The following is an 18,788-nucleotide window of genomic DNA, read 5'->3' on the forward strand; positions in this document are numbered from 1 at the left end:
TATACAAAAAAGTTACTTTAGTTTTAAAATACACTATTTTTATATTTTTTCAAACAAAGTCTCTTTTTGCTCTTTTTATATTGAAAATGTTGTTTTTTAATTATAGCAGTAATCATCTTGGTTCTTTCCCGTACTCAATCGTTTTTGCATATAATTTTGAATTTACGCAACAATACAAACAATAATAGTTATAGTTATGAAGAGCGTAAGTCGACATATAATAGTAGCTTTAAATTGAAATTAAAACTTTTAAACTTTTTTTTTTCTTAGAACTTGATTAAATTTGCCTAGTGATCAAACACCGTAAAAAGTAGGGGGTGAGGATTGTAGGTATCATAGTTTATGCTTAAAAACAAAACATTGAAAAAATATTCAAAACGAAAAATTCTACAAATTTTCAATTATTTTTACTTTTTTGATTTTTCCGACTTTTTAAAAACTGAGATTCTTCATACAACAGATTTATATTAGCCCAGTTATCGTAGGTTGTAAACACAGGATTTTTAAATTTCCATTGTAAATATCATATTTTGTATTACACAATACAAATGTGATAAATATAACTGTATGACCCAGTGGCGTATTTATGAGTTTGTCATGGGGAGGGTCATGATAATTTTCAGAAAACAGAGTCGCGGGGGGCAAAGCCCCCCTACCACCCAATTACTCTTTATTAAATAAATATACCATATTTATAAAACGGTTTAAAATTGTTGAGTTTTTAATTATTACATAATAATAATTAGTGAAAAACAAATTTAAAAAAAACCGGTAAGTGGATGTCGCTCAGCTGTACAGTAGGTTACAAATTTATAAGTGGGTCAATGTATATTGGATTGTATTAAACTTGAATTCAATGATATAATATCATTGTATAAGGAAAACGATTCTGAGCGGAGACGGTGTGTCAGTCTGGATATTTTTTATTGTTATTATTTATTATAGTCTGTACGTTGTATTGATATTATAATATTATAATTTTTTATTCATTCCTATGGTGATAAGCAAAGCGTTGGAAATTAAAATCCCATTTTTAGCAGTTTTTTGTAATTTGTTGGTAGTTTTTCCCGTGACATTAAATAACTATTGAGAAAATCGAAAAATGACCTCCCTAAAGTACCATCTTGATCCAATTTGCTAAGAGATAAGATACTACATATTGAAATCGAAGCACTCCTTCCGGTAGAAATTTTGTTTACAGGATAAAAAAAAAACACCATTGTAAAACCACTAGTTTCATCGCTCCACTCAGAACCTTATATATAGTTATGTTATAAATTATAAATTTTATAAAAATATTTTCCAAAATTCATTACTTCATTCATTGTTGATTTTAGATAATTTTTCCACCTTTTTAAGGTTGAAAAAGATCTCTCTGGAGTGGCTGTAAATACTGGCAATGTACAAAACTACAAAATATTTGAATTAAAAAATGAACTCGGTATTTTTCAACCATTTTCTGTACCAAACTGATAACAAAAAAAATCACGATATTAATTGAAATTGTTGATAACTGGAGCTTCGAAAATGCTTACAAAATCCTTCGTATTGTATGGTAAAATTTGTTTTTCTTAATCATGTAAAAATACAACATTTAACATGTACGAAACATGAGTCAATGGGGGGGGGGGGGGTCCGGACCCCATGGACCGCCCCGTAAATAGGCCATTGGTATGACCTAATTGGGCAAATGGCTAAATTGTTTGTACTGTACGTCTGTACCTATTACAGTAAAAGTGTGTACGCTCGTTTTACTGTTTATTAGTAATATTAGTATGATAATATTATAATAGATATATCGTTAAAGTAGGTTTTTTCAAATTTTTAAATAAATATATTGTAATTTTTAATTATTGTTATCTTCCGTAATATAAATAAACCACTGAATAATTGCACAGCATTAACTTCAAAAATTGAAAAATTATTTTTTCATTATTACATTACATAGGTTTTATAATATATTTAATAGTATAGATTATCTTCAAAGTTCGTGGGACACCACGGCTACACCACGGCTACACCACGGCTACACCACGGCTACACCACGGCTACACCACGGCTACACCACGCGATAACGTAATGATATTACACTAGAGTAAGTATGACCATAGGCGCAAATGGACTACATTTTTTGGGGGTACTCAAGCCCCCCTCCCCATAGGCCATATTGCTTAGTACCACAGAATATAAAAATTAGTACTAATTACTAGATTTTGAACTGGGGGGGACTTGACCGACATTCGGGGAGACTAAGTCCCCCCAAGCTCCCCCCCCTATTTACGCCGATGGGTATGACTATTTTTTTTAATTTTTTTTGTAGTCTCCACCACGCTATAGTAATATCGTACAACGATATTTTATAGTACCTACCGTGTTTATTATGTGCTCACTATGCACGTTAGCGATTGTATACGTACAGTGACAATAATATTAATTTATAATTATAATATCGATTATCAATAACAAAACATAGAGCTCTCGTTAACCGTCTCGGTCGTGCCTCGTCACGTGTATGCATGATCAGTATTGCATAATATGCTGTCCATTATGCTTGGAAAAAAACCAATAAGACTTAACAAAGAACAACTTAACTACTCTGATAATATTGTCATTAATTTGTAAATTAAATTAATTTTTGGATTTGATAATCGTTAAAAGTCATTCTCAACGAGAGAATAATTTGAGATTATGTACAGTTTGAAGTTTAAAATTAAATAATTTGCACAAATCGGCAGTGGCATAGTGTTTAAAAGTTTCTAAGAGAGGGCCAAAAGAGGGCAAAAAAACTTTATAAAAATTGAATTCACATTATTTCCACTAGAGACTTGTATACTTTTTACATGATCAGATATTCAGATATATTATAATATTAAACCTTATTTATTATGCACGTTAGCGATAGCATATACAGTGACAATTTTATTAATTATAATATCTGTAATAATATCTAACTTACCTACTCTGTTAATATTGTAAATTATATTCATTTTTGGATTTGATAACCGTTAAAAACCATTCTTAACGAGAGAATAATATTTAAGATCATACATACAATTTAAAATTTTGCACAAACCAGCAGTGGCATAGTTATTAGTTAGGCATTAGTTGTTAGTCTATATAAAAGTTTTTATATGGAATCAATCATAGAAAATGCCCAAAATTGGGAATCGGAAACACTGTATTCCGCTAAAGGATAACATGTGGAAATTCTTCAAAGTTTTGATTTCAATTTTTTCCTAAAACTATTTTCAATAATTTTACCACAAGCAACAATTATTTTTGAAATATTACAAAAAAAAGTATTTGATATTTTTTACTGCTCGAAAAAGATTGACGAATGACGATTTCATAATTTACTTTGCCTCAAAAAGGTAAAGAGTTTACCATGTTTCTGGAGACCAAAAAACAATTAGAGATGACTATTCTTTGAAATAATTAATAAAACAAAACAACGATTTTTAAATCTTGATCAATAAATTTTTTTTGCGTTATTATAGACTTAAAAAAATTTGGTTTGTATGATAAAGACTTTCCTATAAACTCATTTAATTCATTGAAACAGTTATACGGCAATTACTTTGATTATCCCAAATTGAGAAGCGAATTTTCGATTCTCTACTCGACGGAAGAATTTTAAAAACCTAAAGTTCACCTTCTTTTAATTTATTTAAAAACAACAAATTTAGACAAAAACTTACTACAAGTAACTAAATTAATTTCATTAATACTAACTATTCTTGTTACTAGTGCGTCAGCAGAACGATCATGTTTGACCCTTAAAAGGATTAAGTCTTCTTCTGAAATTCCCCAGAACAAAATTGTCTTTCATCATTATCAAAGTTGTCGATTGAAAAAAACAAAAAAAATTCTAATGTTCTCAAACTGATAACTTTAATTTTATTTATGTTATCTAAATAATAAAAACGCTACGACACAGATAAAGTTTTGTGTGAAAAGGTGGTTTATTTTTTGTGTGTATAACACTAATAAATAATAATTGTGAAGCTTTGACATAATATGAAAAACTTGTGTGTTTGAAATTAATTTTTTTAAAACCGAAGTCCCCCACAAATTCGTTGATTTATATTATAATTGTAAACGAATACATTTAGTTGAAATCCACGGTACGCCATTGAACTATTCGTGTGTTCTTTGCGAATTGTGTGTTTTTCGTTATATCGGCCTTATACACAATACATATTTGTATATATAAATACTATTATACACGGAAGTAGTAAGTGGGTCCATAGAGGCGACACTCCACTCCACACAAACTCCACCGCCACACATACTCCACCCGTACCGACCGTCACTCCACCCGTGGCGACCATCACCACCACTCCACCGTCACACACACTCCACCCGGACCGACCAACACCACCCCACCTGGCAGTTCACCACTCCACCCCGGCAGACCGCCACTCCACCCGGCAGACCACCACCACCACTCCACCCGGACCGACCGCCACTCCACCCGGGGGGCGACCACCACCACCACTCCACCGTCACACACACTCCACCCGGACCGACCACCACCACCCCACCTGGCAGTTCACCACTCCACCCAGGCAGACCACCACTCCACCCGCCATACCACACAGCACAACCCTATCACGCGTTATCACAATACAATTAATATGTGTACGTCAGAAAGTAATTATTTAAAAAATATTCGTGTATAATGTTCGGCTGTCCACCCCCCACTACCTCGGCAGACCACCACCGCCATCAACCTCCCTACCCCGTATAGCTGTAACCCCGACTGAACCACGCGCAATCTTCAGTCGCAGTTTTCCTTTCATAGTGACAAGTTGTAACACAGTGTATAAAAATGGCTTCAAGCAGTGAACGGGTATACAAATATATTGCGCCTGCACCACCGGCCGAACTCATCGACTGTACCAACTACACAATCGATTTTGTAAATCGCAAGTTTTTACAAGTCGGCATCGATCCTACACATGAGTTCAATGTCTCTGTACGCATAATTACTCCGTCGCGTTTTGTAAACATTTCCGTGGACTTTTTGAAACGTATATATTCATTGATGGGGCATATTCTATCACATATACTGGATACTACAGTAAAATACAAAAGATTTATTTTTCTGGAGAACGAATTTGTTTTGCTTACGTCTATGATATATAGAGGGGAGTGTATGTTGGTGATAGAATCAAAAGTTGAACATGGATGTAGAATTTTATTAAGTCCGAAAGAACTAATGGCAATTCAAAACATGGAGTGGACTATTTTCGAAACCGTAAGCAGAAAAACGATGGTCGTACGGCCAATGATTCTATTACAACTTGATCAGATAACGGAATATTTTAAAAATGATTATAATATTGAAAAAGACGCGACATTCGAAGAATTTGTAGCAATAATCAAAGGAATTCAAATTGAATTAATATCTAAACATGTACCGAAGAACAAATATAGTTTTATAAATCAGATAAAACTGCTTGCAACTGACCAACTAGCAATCGGTTGGATGGAGAAACTTAATAAATCATTAAAAGTATGAATGCGTGATTTTTATTTATTTTAATTATATTAAAGTATCTATTTAATTAGGGTGTCGAAGAAAATTACGGTCCGGAAGATTTCTTCTCGCCTCCGTTTACTCAGAGTTGTATGTCTCGGCCAAGCAAACAGTCAAAGAAGACGGTAATCTTATAAATAATAATAATAATAATAATAATAATAAATATACTTTATAATCAGGTGAACGATGAATACGATGGACCCGCCCCCGCCAGAGACGAAACAAAAAATTTAAAAGTAAAGAAAGTATATTATAATCATTTGAAACCTTGAATATAATTGTATTAATTTTTTTTTAGGATTTTTTCGAGACATATGATTCAGCGATGACACCAATAGAAGCCGACAATATAGCAGACGAAAACAGTTGTTTTTCTCAATATTTGTTTTGATATTATATCATATAATTATGTCATATTATGTCATTATATGTTTTGATATACAGTTTGTATAATATTTAAAAAATAAAAAAATCTTTTTTCTCTAAATCATATATGTTTTTACTCCCGCCCATAAAAGGGGCGGGACCACCTTGAGATTCACCTATCTAAATACACCCACCCCATTAATACTAGCGGTATTAGCGCCCCCGGTATCACACCACAAGACAGTCGTGAGTCTTCCGTCAAACGAGTCGCGTGTGCCTTATTACTAACTTCTTTCGAGACAGTCGTGAACGTACATAACAAAAATGGCTAATAATCTGATCGATTGTACTACATTTTTTGTTGATAGCAATATTTTTATAAATATAGGATTAGATCCTGATTTTTTGTTAAATTGCGTTATATGCGTCTCAAATAATTTGCAGTGTGTTAAAATGAGTGTTGAATTATATAAATCTCTAAATATAGCTCTTAACAACATAAATTTTTTACTACCATCTCATTTACTGTTGGAGGAGTTTAAATTGATATCAATAGAAGAATACAACGGTGACAACGTTCTCTCAATAAAGTGTTTGCAACAGGATCAAGATGTGCAATTAACTAAAGAGAATGTTTTAAGGATCTTGCAATTAAGTGATGCCATTGAAGAAGTTATTCAGATGAAAAATGTATACACACGGTCTACTGCATTAAATCAGGCCAGTAAAATTGCAATGTATCTTGGAAAGGAAATGCCGTTACCCAAAGATACAAAAATAAACGATGTTGAAGATTATTTGACCCGTATCAATGTCCAAGAATTGAAAGAACAACTTCCGTTCGCTGGTCTTTGTTTAATAGCAGATTTGAAGATTAAAGCAGTCAAACAATTGGCAAGGGGTTGGTTATCTTCTTCGATCGAAACTAAGGTAATACAATTTTATTTTTACATATTATTTTATACTAAAGAAAACAAATTTTTTTAGCCTGAAGTCAACAGGCTGACGACGAGGGCATTCCTAGCACGTAAAAGGGCAAAAGCAATCCGCAGATTAAGTTTTCATCTATAATATTTTATTATGTAATTTTCATATTGTTGACAATAATTTATAAAACTTTATATTTACAATATTGTTTTTTTTTTTATTTTTTTTTTTATTATATCATTATTTTTGTATTAAAACATAATGTAATATTTTATTGTAATATGACATTTTATTATATAATAAAAAGAAAAAACATGAAATTTAAAAAAAAGTATTTTTATTTTACAAACTATTTACAATTTTCTTACATCACCATTAAATGGATTATAAGTTATAATTTGGTCGTGTAAGATGAGACAATAGGCTGCAGTCTTTTCAGGTATGGTAATATCAGTCTCAAATTCAATACGTAGGTCCACGGTTGACGACTTCACATTGTCGTTTTGATGCGATAGATCGACAACGACGATTGGTACATGGTTTTGATAAATATGTTTTGACAATAACGGCTCGCAGTAGTCTCTTTCGTAGTAAGATTTTTGAAAATCTGTGTAAGCTTTATACAGTATCGAAGTTTGTTTGTTTTGAAAGTCTGCTCGGAAATCTTCGTACGGATACGCTTCAGAATTTAAGTATACCTTAAGATTTTTCAACCTACAGTGGTCAAATCGACCGGCATCGAGTGTTATATTATTTTTTCGATCCGTTTGAAATCCTATCAATACAAATCTAGGTTTTTCGAGTAAATTGCTAGACTTTACAGTCCACGAATGTGAAGTATTTTTAGGTAGCACTGGATATTCGCAGAGATCCCAGGTTCTGAACGCGCACGATAACGTTTTACGAGAATCCATTATTTTTAACAGTCTTAACTTTTCTTTATCACTAACTTTGATAATAGGCATCTTCCATAATATCTTAGTCAGTTCGACTGTAATTTTTTTATTTTTCTCAGAGTTATCAGTAACGTGTAATGTGTCGAAATCGGTTGACGAGCGATTCAAAATCAATTGTTGATTACAATTAAGTAATATTTTTTTGTAATCTTCAAAAAATCCAAATAGATGTTTCAGTGGAACGCAGCCGGTAAACACATTGTTGGCCATGAAATTTTTATTATTATCGTTACTACCCAACGACGACCCCCAAGCCGCATTTTCCAGCGCGTTCAAGTCGTTTGGAGTATATGAACAGTAACCTTTCAAACAAGACGAAATTCCGGGTGATTTTATTTTCTGTACTTCTACTCCGTTTATCTCGTATCGCATTTCGGAGAATAAAAACGCCAATCCATTATTCGAAAAACTAACGTCTCCAACAGCATCGGTAGGTTTATTTATTTTTCCCTCGATGTACAGATAACTCTCACATGGAAAAGTGTAAGAATCCATGTTTAAAACACTTATCCTAATTTCATCGTTATTAGAAAAAGACATGTTTGAATATGGGGTGAACGAATGATAATTCTTTTGTGTTATTTTACACTCGTCGACATAGCCGGCTGCTACGTCTAAATACGAGTCATCCATGATTAAATTTTCAAGGAACGAAGAAAATTTAAATTATTTTTCGTGAGTTTGGTTTCGGGTTTTTTCGGTTTGGATGTTGACTTCTTGACTGTAGATACAATACTGAGGGGTTTTTTGATTGTAGCTCTTTTTATATTGATGTTAAATTTGAGTGCCATACCCACGCGTTATTTGCAAGCGAATCGTAATTGGTTCGCCGCGTAGATTTATTAGACAATCGTTCTGATCTTTTAATACGATATTTACTCTAGATATTGAAGTCGTGTTGAGACCATAAAAAACTGGATGTCTAGGTACCTCGACGATTTTATAGCCTGGTGGAACAGATGGATAGAGTTCGTGTATGATCTGGCTCGGTGCTCCGTCACAAAATGAACCAGTAATCAAGTTGCACTCTACTTTTATACTATTGATTTTCATTATTTTGACCGTACTTTCAGATTCATGATTAAGACCCGTGGTGTATACAACATTTCCGAAACCCAACAATTTCGCTATGCTATTCTCGACGCCCAAGTCCACATCATGACTACACGAGAGCGTACACTTTAATGTGGTATTGTTTGCTTTTAATTCAAACCAATCGACATATTCGGGCACATTTTTTTGTATAAAAGACTCTAAATTATCAAACTCATACGACCCCGTAGGTATGATAACGTAATCATTTTGACCGATGATATTTCGGAAACCGATAGTATTGCAACCGGGTTCGATGTTTGGTATCGAATTATTTGTCTGTAAGCTCAAAAGACATATTTGTGCTGTGTTTTCTACTTCTAGTGGTGGAAAAATATCGCATGACAATTCGCTCGAGTTCCCGTTTAACGTCAACGTGTACATGATAAGAATTTTAAACACAAGTGTCCGCAGTTTGTAGTATTATATTTCTGATCTCTGTTATAATTGAAATTAATGTCACAGCCGTGAAAATATTTTTGTACTTCTAATGGAGGTTGTAAATTTCCAAAACTGTCGTAATAATAGACTTGATTTCCGATTTTTTTATACGCTACCCAGTGAGTGCCTGTACCGCTTTCCGAATCCAAGTTAACAATCGCTGATTCTATTCGTTTGGGACGTTCAGATAACCTGTCTCTAGTAAACACGCCGATGAAATGAGGTATTTTCATTAAGCGGGCTATTTTTATAAGTTCGTAATCGTACAGTGCTCTTCTGGGTAACGTAGATATTAGTTTTTTTTCGCTTTTTTGCCTCCACCTCTTTTATATGGGGCGAGATATAGACCCGAACCGATTTTGTACGAGTTGCCCTTATACGGAGCGAGATATAACCCACCGCCCAAATGCGTCGGTGTGTTTCTTTTAAATTCATTGGCCAGCTTAACTACGTTGGAAACGCCGCCAGTTAGAGCTCCCAAGGCCGATAAACCAGCAAAAATCGGAATAAGTGGCAACACGCCGCCTTTTTTCGGAACTGTTATTATTCTAGGAACTTTTGTCTTTTTATTTTTGAATGTTTTTCGTGCGACGGCTACACATTTTTTACTTAATTTCATCAGGTTTTTTTCACCTATATTTTTCTTTATAGCGTTTTTAACTGCTTTGACGCCCGCTTTAAACCCACATCCAGCTCCGATTTTACGTTTTGCTTTCATGGCTGTTGTCACGCCCCAAGCCACTGCTTTTTCTTTTAGACTAGAATCTTTTGCCTTGAACCTATCCCAGGCTCGCTGCTCTAATATATAGTCGGCCTCGTTACGATCTGTGATAGAGTTACTACGATCGTACGCAATATCGTGATCTCTACACGCCGAGTCCAAGGGGTTGATTCCTTTATCTCCGTGAGCTAAACGTTTTTTCAAATTTGTTCCCGGTCCACAATATTGATAACCTACACAGATACATCATAGTTTAAATGAATTTAAAATAATCACCAACACTTACCGGGCACGTGAATCTCGAGTGGTAATTTGTTTATAAGCGTGTTGATGAGGCCTCCTCCCTTATTCTTGTTGTTTCTTCGTACGAGTGACATTGTGTACTGATTACATTCTCATTGCAACAAAGATATTTATATATAAAAATGAAATTAATTGAACAAAAACTAAAACTTGCAGTTGAAAACGTGGACCCACCTACATCGATTCAGAACTATAGACATGGAACGCTTCTCCCCAATACGATACGAGCGCTTATTGTCGGTCCTTCTGGCTGCGGAAAAACCAATTTAATTTTCGCTTTACTAACCAATATAAACGGAATAAGATTTCATAACGTTTACATATATTCTAAAACATTGGATCAACCGAAATATAAAATGTTGAGTGATATTTTATCAGGAATTGATGGAGTACAATTATTTACGTTCTACGAAAACGAACAAGTTATTGAACCCGAGAAAGCCTTACCAAACTCTGTGTTTATTTTCGACGATATTATTTCAGAAAACCAAAAAATCGCTAGAACATACTTTTCCAGAGGTCGACATAATTTAGTGGATATTTGCTACCTGGCTCAGAGCTATTCAAAAGTACCTAAACAACTTTTGCGTGACAACGCTAATTTTATTGTATTATTTAAACAAGATGAAACTAATTTAAAACATGTTTACATGGAGCATTGCTCTGGCGATATGACGTATACTGAGTTTAAAGACTTTTGTACGACATGTTGGCGTAAAGGGAGATTTGAGTTTATCGTAATTAATAAAGACTGCGAACGCGACGACGGTCGATATCGTCACGGGTTCGACACATTTGTCGTTATATAAACCAACGTTTTTATAAAACTTCGTCATTTGCAAACATGGCTGGTAATGGTGAAGTACTCGGAGAATTGATTAAAGCCAAAGAAAACATTAAACGCAAGTATACAGCATTAAAACACGGTAAAGCCGATATTCATTCATTGGTATCAGAAACATTATACCCGATTATCGAACCATTGAAAGAAATTAAGCGAAATAAACCACCAACATTTCAACCTCAAATCGCAGAACTCGATTCAAAAACTATAAACGAAACAGGAGACACTTTAGATTCTGAAATTTTATTAGACTTTTTAGATTCTTCCAATAGAGACAATAAGTATGGGCCTAAAGCACAATCAAGCGGTGCTATACATTTAGGTAAAAAAGAAATTAAACTTACTGACAAGACGTTGACTATCGAAGATACTTCATACCCGCTAACGCGAGGTCTTAGCAGTTTGATATTTTCGAAAATCCCGAAATCATACACCGCAGACGATTTGAACACATATAAAACTATATTAATTCAAACATCAGCACATTTAACATTAGACGAGAAAAAAATTAAAAAAGGTGGAAATAAATTCACTGATATAATCAAGCCATTGTTCGCATCCGGTAGTGGTATATCTGTAAAACTGCAAAAGCATAATTTAGTTTATTGGAACGACCCTAACGAGTTGGTTAGTCGCTTACGGTTACTTTTGGCCTCTCAAACTGCTGGTAATACAGGCGTTTCCAACGAAATACTTTCAATTTACGAAGAATTGCTTGAAGCAGGCTTAATAAAACGTATTCCAAATGTCTAAACGCGATATAGCAATCGAACTACACAAACCGGCCAGAAAAAATTATACGAGGCGAAGAGTTAATGTGTATGGTAAAAACGATCTATGGCAGGCCGATTTGGTTGAAATGATACCATATTCAAAAATAAATAAAGGTTATAAATATTTTCTAACGGTCATAGATTGTTACACGAAGCTAGCATTTTCTAAACCTTTAAAGTGTAAATCGGCTAAAGAAGTTTCAAATGCAATGTCAAAAATACTACTCAAGCGCTCACCAAAACTATTACAGGTAGATAACGGCAAAGAATTTTACAATGCAACATTCGATGCGTTGATGGAGAAACATAATATACACAAATATTCTACGTATAGTACAACGAAAGGGTGTATCGTAGAACGCTTCAACAAAACTCTTAAGGGAAAAATGTATAGGGAATTCACTGCACGAGGCTCACACGAATGGGTTTCTATTTTACCAAAGTTGGTTGATGAATACAATAATTCAAAACACAGAACAATATCTATGACACCAATACAGGCCGATGCAAATCCTTCATCAGTGGAATTAAAACAGCGCAAAATTATTAACGTAAAAATTAAATTCAACGTTGGCGATTATGTTCGCGTTAGTACATATAAAGGCGTATTTACAAAAGGATATTTACCGAACTGGTCCACGGAAATATTTAAAATTATAAAAATTAATAAAACGTTACCCGTTACATATCAATTACAAGATTATAATGGAAAACCGATCGCTGGTTGTTTTTACTCTGAAGAAATATTAAAAACAAATTATCCAAACGATTTTTTAATAGAGAAAATAATTCGTAGGAAGGGGAAACAGATATTGGTAAAATGGGTGGGCTTTGACAATACGCACAATAGCTGGATTTATACCCGTGATGTTAAAAAATAATTTCAGTCGCTCTACAGACATGAACGTGTTTGGTAGTTCTCGGGATAGTGAAACAAAAAAATTTATTTCAAATCTTGAACATTCGCTCAAATCGTATTCGTCCAAATTGGTTAAATTTGAGCGTTTACTCGAAGAAAATCAAAAATCCATTCAAATACAAGAAGAACAAACGGAAACGTTACAAATAACGTGTTCAGATATAGCTGAGCGTGTAAGTAAACTTGAAAAACCATTACAAGATATCACAGAACAGTTGAAAAAAATAATCAAGGCTGTCGATATTATAAACAAACTATAATGTCTTCGGCCATTTTGGATATTCATTGTCTTCGCGGAGTCCACATCAAATACGTGATTAAAGAGATGTCTATTTTAGACACGGAAACTTTCGCAACTCAACACTGGATCTTTAAACACACTTCTTTGACACAAGACGCAAAAAGTAGGAGTGTAAACAGTTGGTTACAACGTTTGTATCACGGTTTATCATTGGAATACGGAGATGTGGAGTATACAGAGATACAAAAAATATTTGATTCGTTCAAATTCAGTAGAATTTACGTCAAAGGTTTGCACAAACAACGGATTATCAACGAGTTTATGCCGCACGCCACCGTCTTTGACATGGAAAACTGGGAAAATTGTCCTCGGCTTCGTGAATTGAACGAAGAAACACTACCATGTTGTATTTTTCATATGGAGTTTAGTCCAAAACAATGTACATCGTATAAAGTATTTGCATTAAAAAAATGGTATCTTGATAATGTTTAAGATTATAACAATATTTTTTTTATTTAATAAACAATAATAATATTTGAACATTGGTTTATTTATTTTTTCCTATGTTTAAGAAGGTTTAATTTAAAAAAAAAAAATCACAGATAATATATACAATAATATTTGAACATTGGTTAATTTATAAGGTATAATTTAAAAAATCACAGATATATACAATAATATTTAAACATTGGTTTATTTATAAGGTATAATTTAAAAAAAATCACAGCTATATACAATAATATTTAAACATTGGTTTATTTATAAGGTATAATTTAAAAAAAATCACAGATATATACAATAATATTTAAACATTGGTTTATTTATAAGGTATAATTTAAAAAATCACAGATATATACAATAATATTTAAACATTGGTTTATTTATAAGGTATAATTTAAAAAAAATCACAGATATATACAATAATATTTAGTTTTACAAGTACCCCCATGGTAACGTTTCTATTACGTCACCGGCCGAATACATAACCATACGTTTATCGTATTCCATTTTAAACGTCTTTGCTGTTATTATTGTCGCTAATTCCTTAGTTTTTGAATTTCGTATTATTTGTTGAAATCGCAGTTTTATGTCCCTTATTTCATCGTTCATTATTTTTTTCATACTGTCCATATTTAATTTTTGAATATTTTCGAAACTAAGAGTGAATCCTTTTATTTTTGTCGTTGTTCGATTTTCAATATCAGTGTGCGCTATACTTTTAGGGCCTGTAGATACCCAGTCGGTTATATGTATACCTGGTCCTAATTCATCCGTCCACTCACCTAGCATACACCCCGTCTTCACTTCGACATCATCGTAAATATAAAACACACTATCTGTATCGTAATATACGACTTTCTCGCCGAGATTATCTAACATGGTATATAATCTTAATCTAGCATTCGATGTTGTGAATGCAGCTACGTATATATTAGTATTATATTCGTGCCCGACGTATTCGTTAATTTTTTTATACGACACTTCCACTAAATCGTCAGTCAAAAAAACTATGTTTTCAGTTTCCAATTTACTGTCCAGCAATACTTGGTACCACCTGTCCGGTTTTGATATTATTTCGGTTTTCGTCTGATTAGGCCTTTGTCCAAACTTACCCCAAAACGAATTTAGACATATTTTAGCAAGTGCTCTTAATCCAGGATTTTCTTTTATATTTTCAATGTCCATATCGATTCCTACTGCATTTTTTACTGCTGAAATATAATCATTAACCGTCCGATAGTCATTTTTCCACGAGCTTGTTTCTAACTTAATTTTTAAAAATCGCTTAATATACTCCTTAAATAATGTGTTGGATTTTTTTTCAAAATGTTGCACTTCATAAATTTTCATGATTTTATATCCTTTTTCTAAAGCTTTTTGTACTTCGTCCGTTGTCCAAGTTCCTATAAGTGCTTTCTGCTCATCGTTGTGTGTACATTGTCTAATTTTATCTAGCTGGCATTGTTTACAAAGTGTAAATATTAATTTATTAGTTTTAACCGGAAGTACGGGATGATATAAATCGGTCGGCGGTAGTATTTTGCATTTGATGAAACCATACCAATTTGATTCCGAGTATTTTTTTATTGATGGATTAAAAAATTGTTTAGGATGACCTACGGGGTAATTGTCATAGTACATTACTGTTGGGTATAAACTACACACATCAATGTATTTAATTTTTTTATTTTTAACCATTAACTTTGTGGCATTGGTCCTTCCTCCGAAAAATGCGTCTCTGGGGTTTAGTGGTTCAATTACATCATTTTGATACTGCAACATTTGTTTGTAATTTTTGTGCTTTTTCCATTTACAACTCCACATCTCTTCAACTTGGTACCCTTTTTGTTTCAAATTAATTGTCCGTCTTATCGTATCATTGTATAAATCAGTCATAGTGTTATTATTAACGGGGTTAATATCGTTAGGATTAAAACACTCCGGACAACCGTGCCAGAAACAGCCATGATATTGGTATACTTTTTTCTCTGTCTCGTCGTAACCGTCTACTCTAGCACCGCATATAGTAACTTCTCCACCGTTTAACGCGTGTTTTATATTTTTATTTTCGTTCAATATTTTGCTTTTCAGCCACTTTATCGAATCGTCTGAAAAATTGTCTTTTTTAACATTTTGAACGACTGCTATAGTACCACCGGACAAGTCGCTCTGTCGATAAATGGCCATACAAACACTAGCGATCGTTATATATTTAAAAGGATCAATATTACACACGTCCAAAAATTGTTTTCTCAGCTCCAAACACCCTCTTCGTAATATGTCGACATCCGAATTGCAATATTCTTCCAACTCCAATTGGAAATCGAATACATAATTCTTATTTATCAATTCGTCGTGCCAATTTATAAATGCTGCACGGTGTTTTGTCGTCATAGAATTATAACCGTAATGCGTTTTGTCCGGCAAAGGTCCTACATATCTTTGATTTTCCGGCGTATTAAAAAAATGTGGAAAGTACCCTTTTTTTGCTTCTTTAAGTCCAAACGTTTTCGGAAATTCAGATAATTTTGACTGTATAAAATTATGACTATCTATGAATTTAATGTTTAAGCCCCCATATTTTATTTCGAGCATCATAATTTTGGTCCCGTTACGAATTACTTCGTACTTGACGGTCGGCATATTTTTTAAAATGTACTGTATAATGAAATAGGTGTCGTACGCTTTCGAATTATGTGCTATGTAAGTTGTTCCTTTCATTACTTTGCTCAGCGCCCATTTACAAAATTTATCATTGGCCGAACCAGCGTCGTCTGTAGAAAATACATATTTTCGGCCTTCAAAATCGTGAGCAATAACCATATTTGGTATGTGCGTACCGGTATTTTGCTGAGCTTCATAGTCAAAAAATACATAATTTGTCGAAAACGTACAGTTTTTCTGTTTTTCTGTTGATTTTTCGTTACAGATACATGATTCTACACAATATCCTCCTTTACCGGTTCTCCGTTGCATATAACATTTATGGTCACTAATTCGAATGTTTTCTTGCTTGCAATTATGACATTGTCCATAACCGCAAACACTGATGTGCGTGCGGTCATTCCTCTGTACGACAAAATTACAACCGTTACATTTATATTCTTTATCACAAACGTTTTTATGTTTTCTTAAACACTCATTATTAACACAATAACGGTTACACTCGTGACAAAAAATTTTTTTACATGTAAAGTTTTGTATGTGATATTTTTCGTTACACAGCCTACACTTTTGCCCAGGTCCATTTTTACAGGCGTGCTTCTTTTTATTGTTATACCCCGTATCGCATAACTCGCAGTAGTATACACGTTCTTTGAACGCTGACATAGAAAAAATACAATGAAAATGATCATTTTTTTTCAAAAGGTAAACTTTATATCTATTTTCAGTTCCTGTGTAGTCGATTTCACAACAATTATCTGCGTTTACGACTTTAACTTGAATTTTGAGTAGTTTTTCAACCTTTGATATGTCACGATACGTAAACGGCCTGCTGTCATTTATTTCTAATTGCTGGCATAGTTCTTTTGTCAAACGTGTTTGAATATCGTATTTACCAAGTCGCAGGTTTTTGATTTGGTATTTGTTTAATTTGTGTCCTAATATAACCGAGGTCTTGTAAGATAGTCCCACTATAATAGCACGGGGGCAACATAGTTCATCCTGATTTTTAATTTGTGCTATACATCTTTTGTTTTTGCTAAATAGGTCCAAGTACTCCCAGGTTGGTTTAGGTTTTCCACCTTTAGGCATTATGATAACTTGAAAACCGAACACCGTATCGTTGATGTTCACTGATTGATCCGACGTTAATATATCACTGATTTTATTTAAAATTTTTTCTCCTGACACATTACACGTCATATTGCCAGTGGATATTGGTGTAAAAAACTTCGGATTGTTGGCGTGCATATTAACGATGTCACCATCAGTGAAATTTGTAATTTTTTTAATATTTTCAATCATATTTTGTAATCCTTCCTCCAATAACGTATTTAAACTAACTATATCTAAATCCCCCGACATAGGTTTTAATGTGATATTATAATCAATCATATAAGCATTATACTTTTTTATAAATTTAGTTTTCTTATTGTTAATTTTCAACAAGTCAGACTCTAAGATGAGCGTTTCAACGTTGTATGCTAGTTTTGCTTTTTTTGCTCCGAGCGGTGTGTCTATGTGTATACGTTTACCTAAAAAAAAAATATGCACTCATATAAAAATATACACTAATATAAAAATACTAAATAAATACTTTGATTAGAAGGTCCAGCTGGTATATTCTCAACGAAAATATCGGGGGCTACTTCAATCATATTCTTATGCTTACCTATAGAAAAAAAATATGTTGATATATAAATATAAATATAAATAGTTTATCATACTTTTTTCGAAATTATCCAACACTTTAGTGCAATATTCGTCGTCTTCAAACATTATAATATCATCTAATAAAAAAAATAAAATAAAATAATTTTTGACACTACATATAGGTGATTTTCATACTTGTTTCATTATTTTCGAACTTATCCATCACTTTAGCGCAATATTCGTCGTCTCGAAACGTTGTATCTAGGAAAATAATAATTATAATCATATTTAACACTAAGTATAGATAATTTTTCGTACTTGTTTCATTATTTTCGACATTAGTGCACAATTCGTCGTCTTCAAACATTATATCATCTAGGAAAATAATAATATTAATATTTTACACTAAATATAGGTACATTTCATACTTGTTTCATTATTTTCGAACGTATCCATCACTTTAGCGCAATATTCGTCGTCTCGAAACGTTGTATCTGGGAAAATAATAATTATAATCATATTTGACACTAAGTATAGATAATTTTTCGTACTTGTTTCATTATTTTCGACATTAGTGCACAATTCATCGTCTTCAAACGTTATATTATCATCTAGCAAAATAATAATAATATTAATAAAAAGAAAATATACACCCCGAACACTACTACGTAAATGTTTACAAATATTTTTCTAAGCTCCTTAAAAATGATACAGGTTGAATAACTACGTATTGCCTAAACACAACTCCTTAAAAATGATCGATGGGGTACAAAATATTTTTAAGTTATAACCATGTACTTACCGTGATCTTTTTTCATATGTTTTCGTAGATTACCATGCAT

At 33.0% G+C, this 18,788-nt stretch overlaps 5 protein-coding genes across 5 annotated transcripts; 2 read left to right on the plus strand and 3 right to left on the minus strand.

Annotated features, from left to right (window-relative positions):
• The first annotated feature begins 4,512 nt into the window (after positions 1-4,512).
• Positions 4,513-6,152, plus strand: LOC132936358 (uncharacterized). Its single transcript, XM_061003077.1, has 4 exons — positions 4,513-5,518; positions 5,575-5,667; positions 5,725-5,781; positions 5,844-6,152. The coding sequence occupies exons 1-4, from the start codon at positions 4,832-4,834 to the stop codon at positions 5,934-5,936; spliced, it is 930 nt and encodes a 309-aa protein (XP_060859060.1). The 5' UTR covers positions 4,513-4,831; the 3' UTR covers positions 5,937-6,152.
• A 78-nt stretch (positions 6,153-6,230) lies between these two features.
• LOC132936359 (uncharacterized) lies at positions 6,231-6,982 on the plus strand. Its single transcript, XM_061003078.1, has 2 exons — positions 6,231-6,841; positions 6,899-6,982. Exons 1-2 carry the CDS (start codon positions 6,236-6,238, stop codon positions 6,980-6,982), a joined length of 690 nt encoding a protein of 229 aa, XP_060859061.1. The 5' UTR covers positions 6,231-6,235.
• A 699-nt stretch (positions 6,983-7,681) lies between these two features.
• LOC132946545 (uncharacterized) lies at positions 7,682-8,427 on the minus strand. The gene is made up of 2 exons (XM_061016598.1): positions 7,789-8,427; positions 7,682-7,717 (listed from the first exon to the last, which is right to left on the minus strand). The coding sequence occupies exons 1-2, from the start codon at positions 8,425-8,427 to the stop codon at positions 7,682-7,684; spliced, it is 675 nt and encodes a 224-aa protein (XP_060872581.1).
• A 1,192-nt stretch (positions 8,428-9,619) lies between these two features.
• LOC132946555 (uncharacterized) lies at positions 9,620-10,515 on the minus strand. Its single transcript, XM_061016608.1, has 3 exons — positions 10,335-10,515; positions 9,961-10,281; positions 9,620-9,864 (listed from the first exon to the last, which is right to left on the minus strand). Exons 1-3 carry the CDS (start codon positions 10,423-10,425, stop codon positions 9,620-9,622), a joined length of 657 nt encoding a protein of 218 aa, XP_060872591.1. The 5' UTR covers positions 10,426-10,515.
• Positions 10,516-13,675: 3,160 nt separating this feature from the next.
• Positions 13,676-18,788, minus strand: LOC132946567 (uncharacterized). The gene is made up of 10 exons (XM_061016616.1): positions 18,749-18,788; positions 18,498-18,557; positions 18,375-18,440; positions 18,265-18,321; positions 18,142-18,207; positions 18,021-18,083; positions 17,891-17,965; positions 15,332-17,828; positions 14,412-15,286; positions 13,676-13,689 (listed from the first exon to the last, which is right to left on the minus strand). Exons 1-10 carry the CDS (start codon positions 18,786-18,788, stop codon positions 13,676-13,678), a joined length of 3,813 nt encoding a protein of 1,270 aa, XP_060872599.1.

This window comes from Metopolophium dirhodum, chromosome 1 (genome assembly GCF_019925205.1).
Source record: "Metopolophium dirhodum isolate CAU chromosome 1, ASM1992520v1, whole genome shotgun sequence".
Classification (NCBI taxonomy): Eukaryota; Metazoa; Arthropoda; class Insecta; order Hemiptera; family Aphididae; genus Metopolophium; species Metopolophium dirhodum.

Bases quoted from the DNA above. Each gene is read 5' to 3' on its own strand.
- LOC132936358 (XM_061003077.1), top strand. From the start codon at position 4,832: ATGGCTTCAAGCAGTGAACGGGTATACAAATATATTGCGCCTGCACCA. The intron at 5,668-5,724 runs GTAATCTTATAA...CTTTATAATCAG, and splicing joins GCAAACAGTCAAAGAAGACG to GTGAACGATGAATACGATGG. The intron at 5,782-5,843 runs GTAAAGAAAGTA...ATTTTTTTTTAG, and splicing joins ACGAAACAAAAAATTTAAAA to GATTTTTTCGAGACATATGA.
- LOC132936359 (XM_061003078.1), top strand. From the start codon at position 6,236: ATGGCTAATAATCTGATCGATTGTACTACATTTTTTGTTGATAGCAAT. The intron at 6,842-6,898 runs GTAATACAATTT...AAATTTTTTTAG, and splicing joins CTTCTTCGATCGAAACTAAG to CCTGAAGTCAACAGGCTGAC.
- LOC132946545 (XM_061016598.1), bottom strand. From the start codon at position 8,427: ATGGATGACTCGTATTTAGACGTAGCAGCCGGCTATGTCGACGAGTGT. The intron at 7,718-7,788 runs GTTAGTGATAAA...GTGCGCGTTCAG, and splicing joins GGAAGATGCCTATTATCAAA to AACCTGGGATCTCTGCGAAT.
- LOC132946555 (XM_061016608.1), bottom strand. From the start codon at position 10,425: ATGTCACTCGTACGAAGAAACAACAAGAATAAGGGAGGAGGCCTCATC. The intron at 10,282-10,334 runs GTAAGTGTTGGT...GTATCTGTGTAG, and splicing joins ACTCGAGATTCACGTGCCCG to GTTATCAATATTGTGGACCG. The intron at 9,865-9,960 runs GTGAAAAAAACC...GAATAATAACAG, and splicing joins CGCTATAAAGAAAAATATAG to TTCCGAAAAAAGGCGGCGTG.
- LOC132946567 (XM_061016616.1), bottom strand. From the start codon at position 18,788: ATGCATGGTAATCTACGAAAACATATGAAAAAAGATCACG. The intron at 18,441-18,497 runs GTACGAAAAATT...TTATTTTCCCAG, and splicing joins TGTCGAAAATAATGAAACAA to ATACAACGTTTCGAGACGAC. The intron at 15,287-15,331 runs GTTAATGGTTAA...TGATGTGTGTAG, and splicing joins GGAAGGACCAATGCCACAAA to TTTATACCCAACAGTAATGT.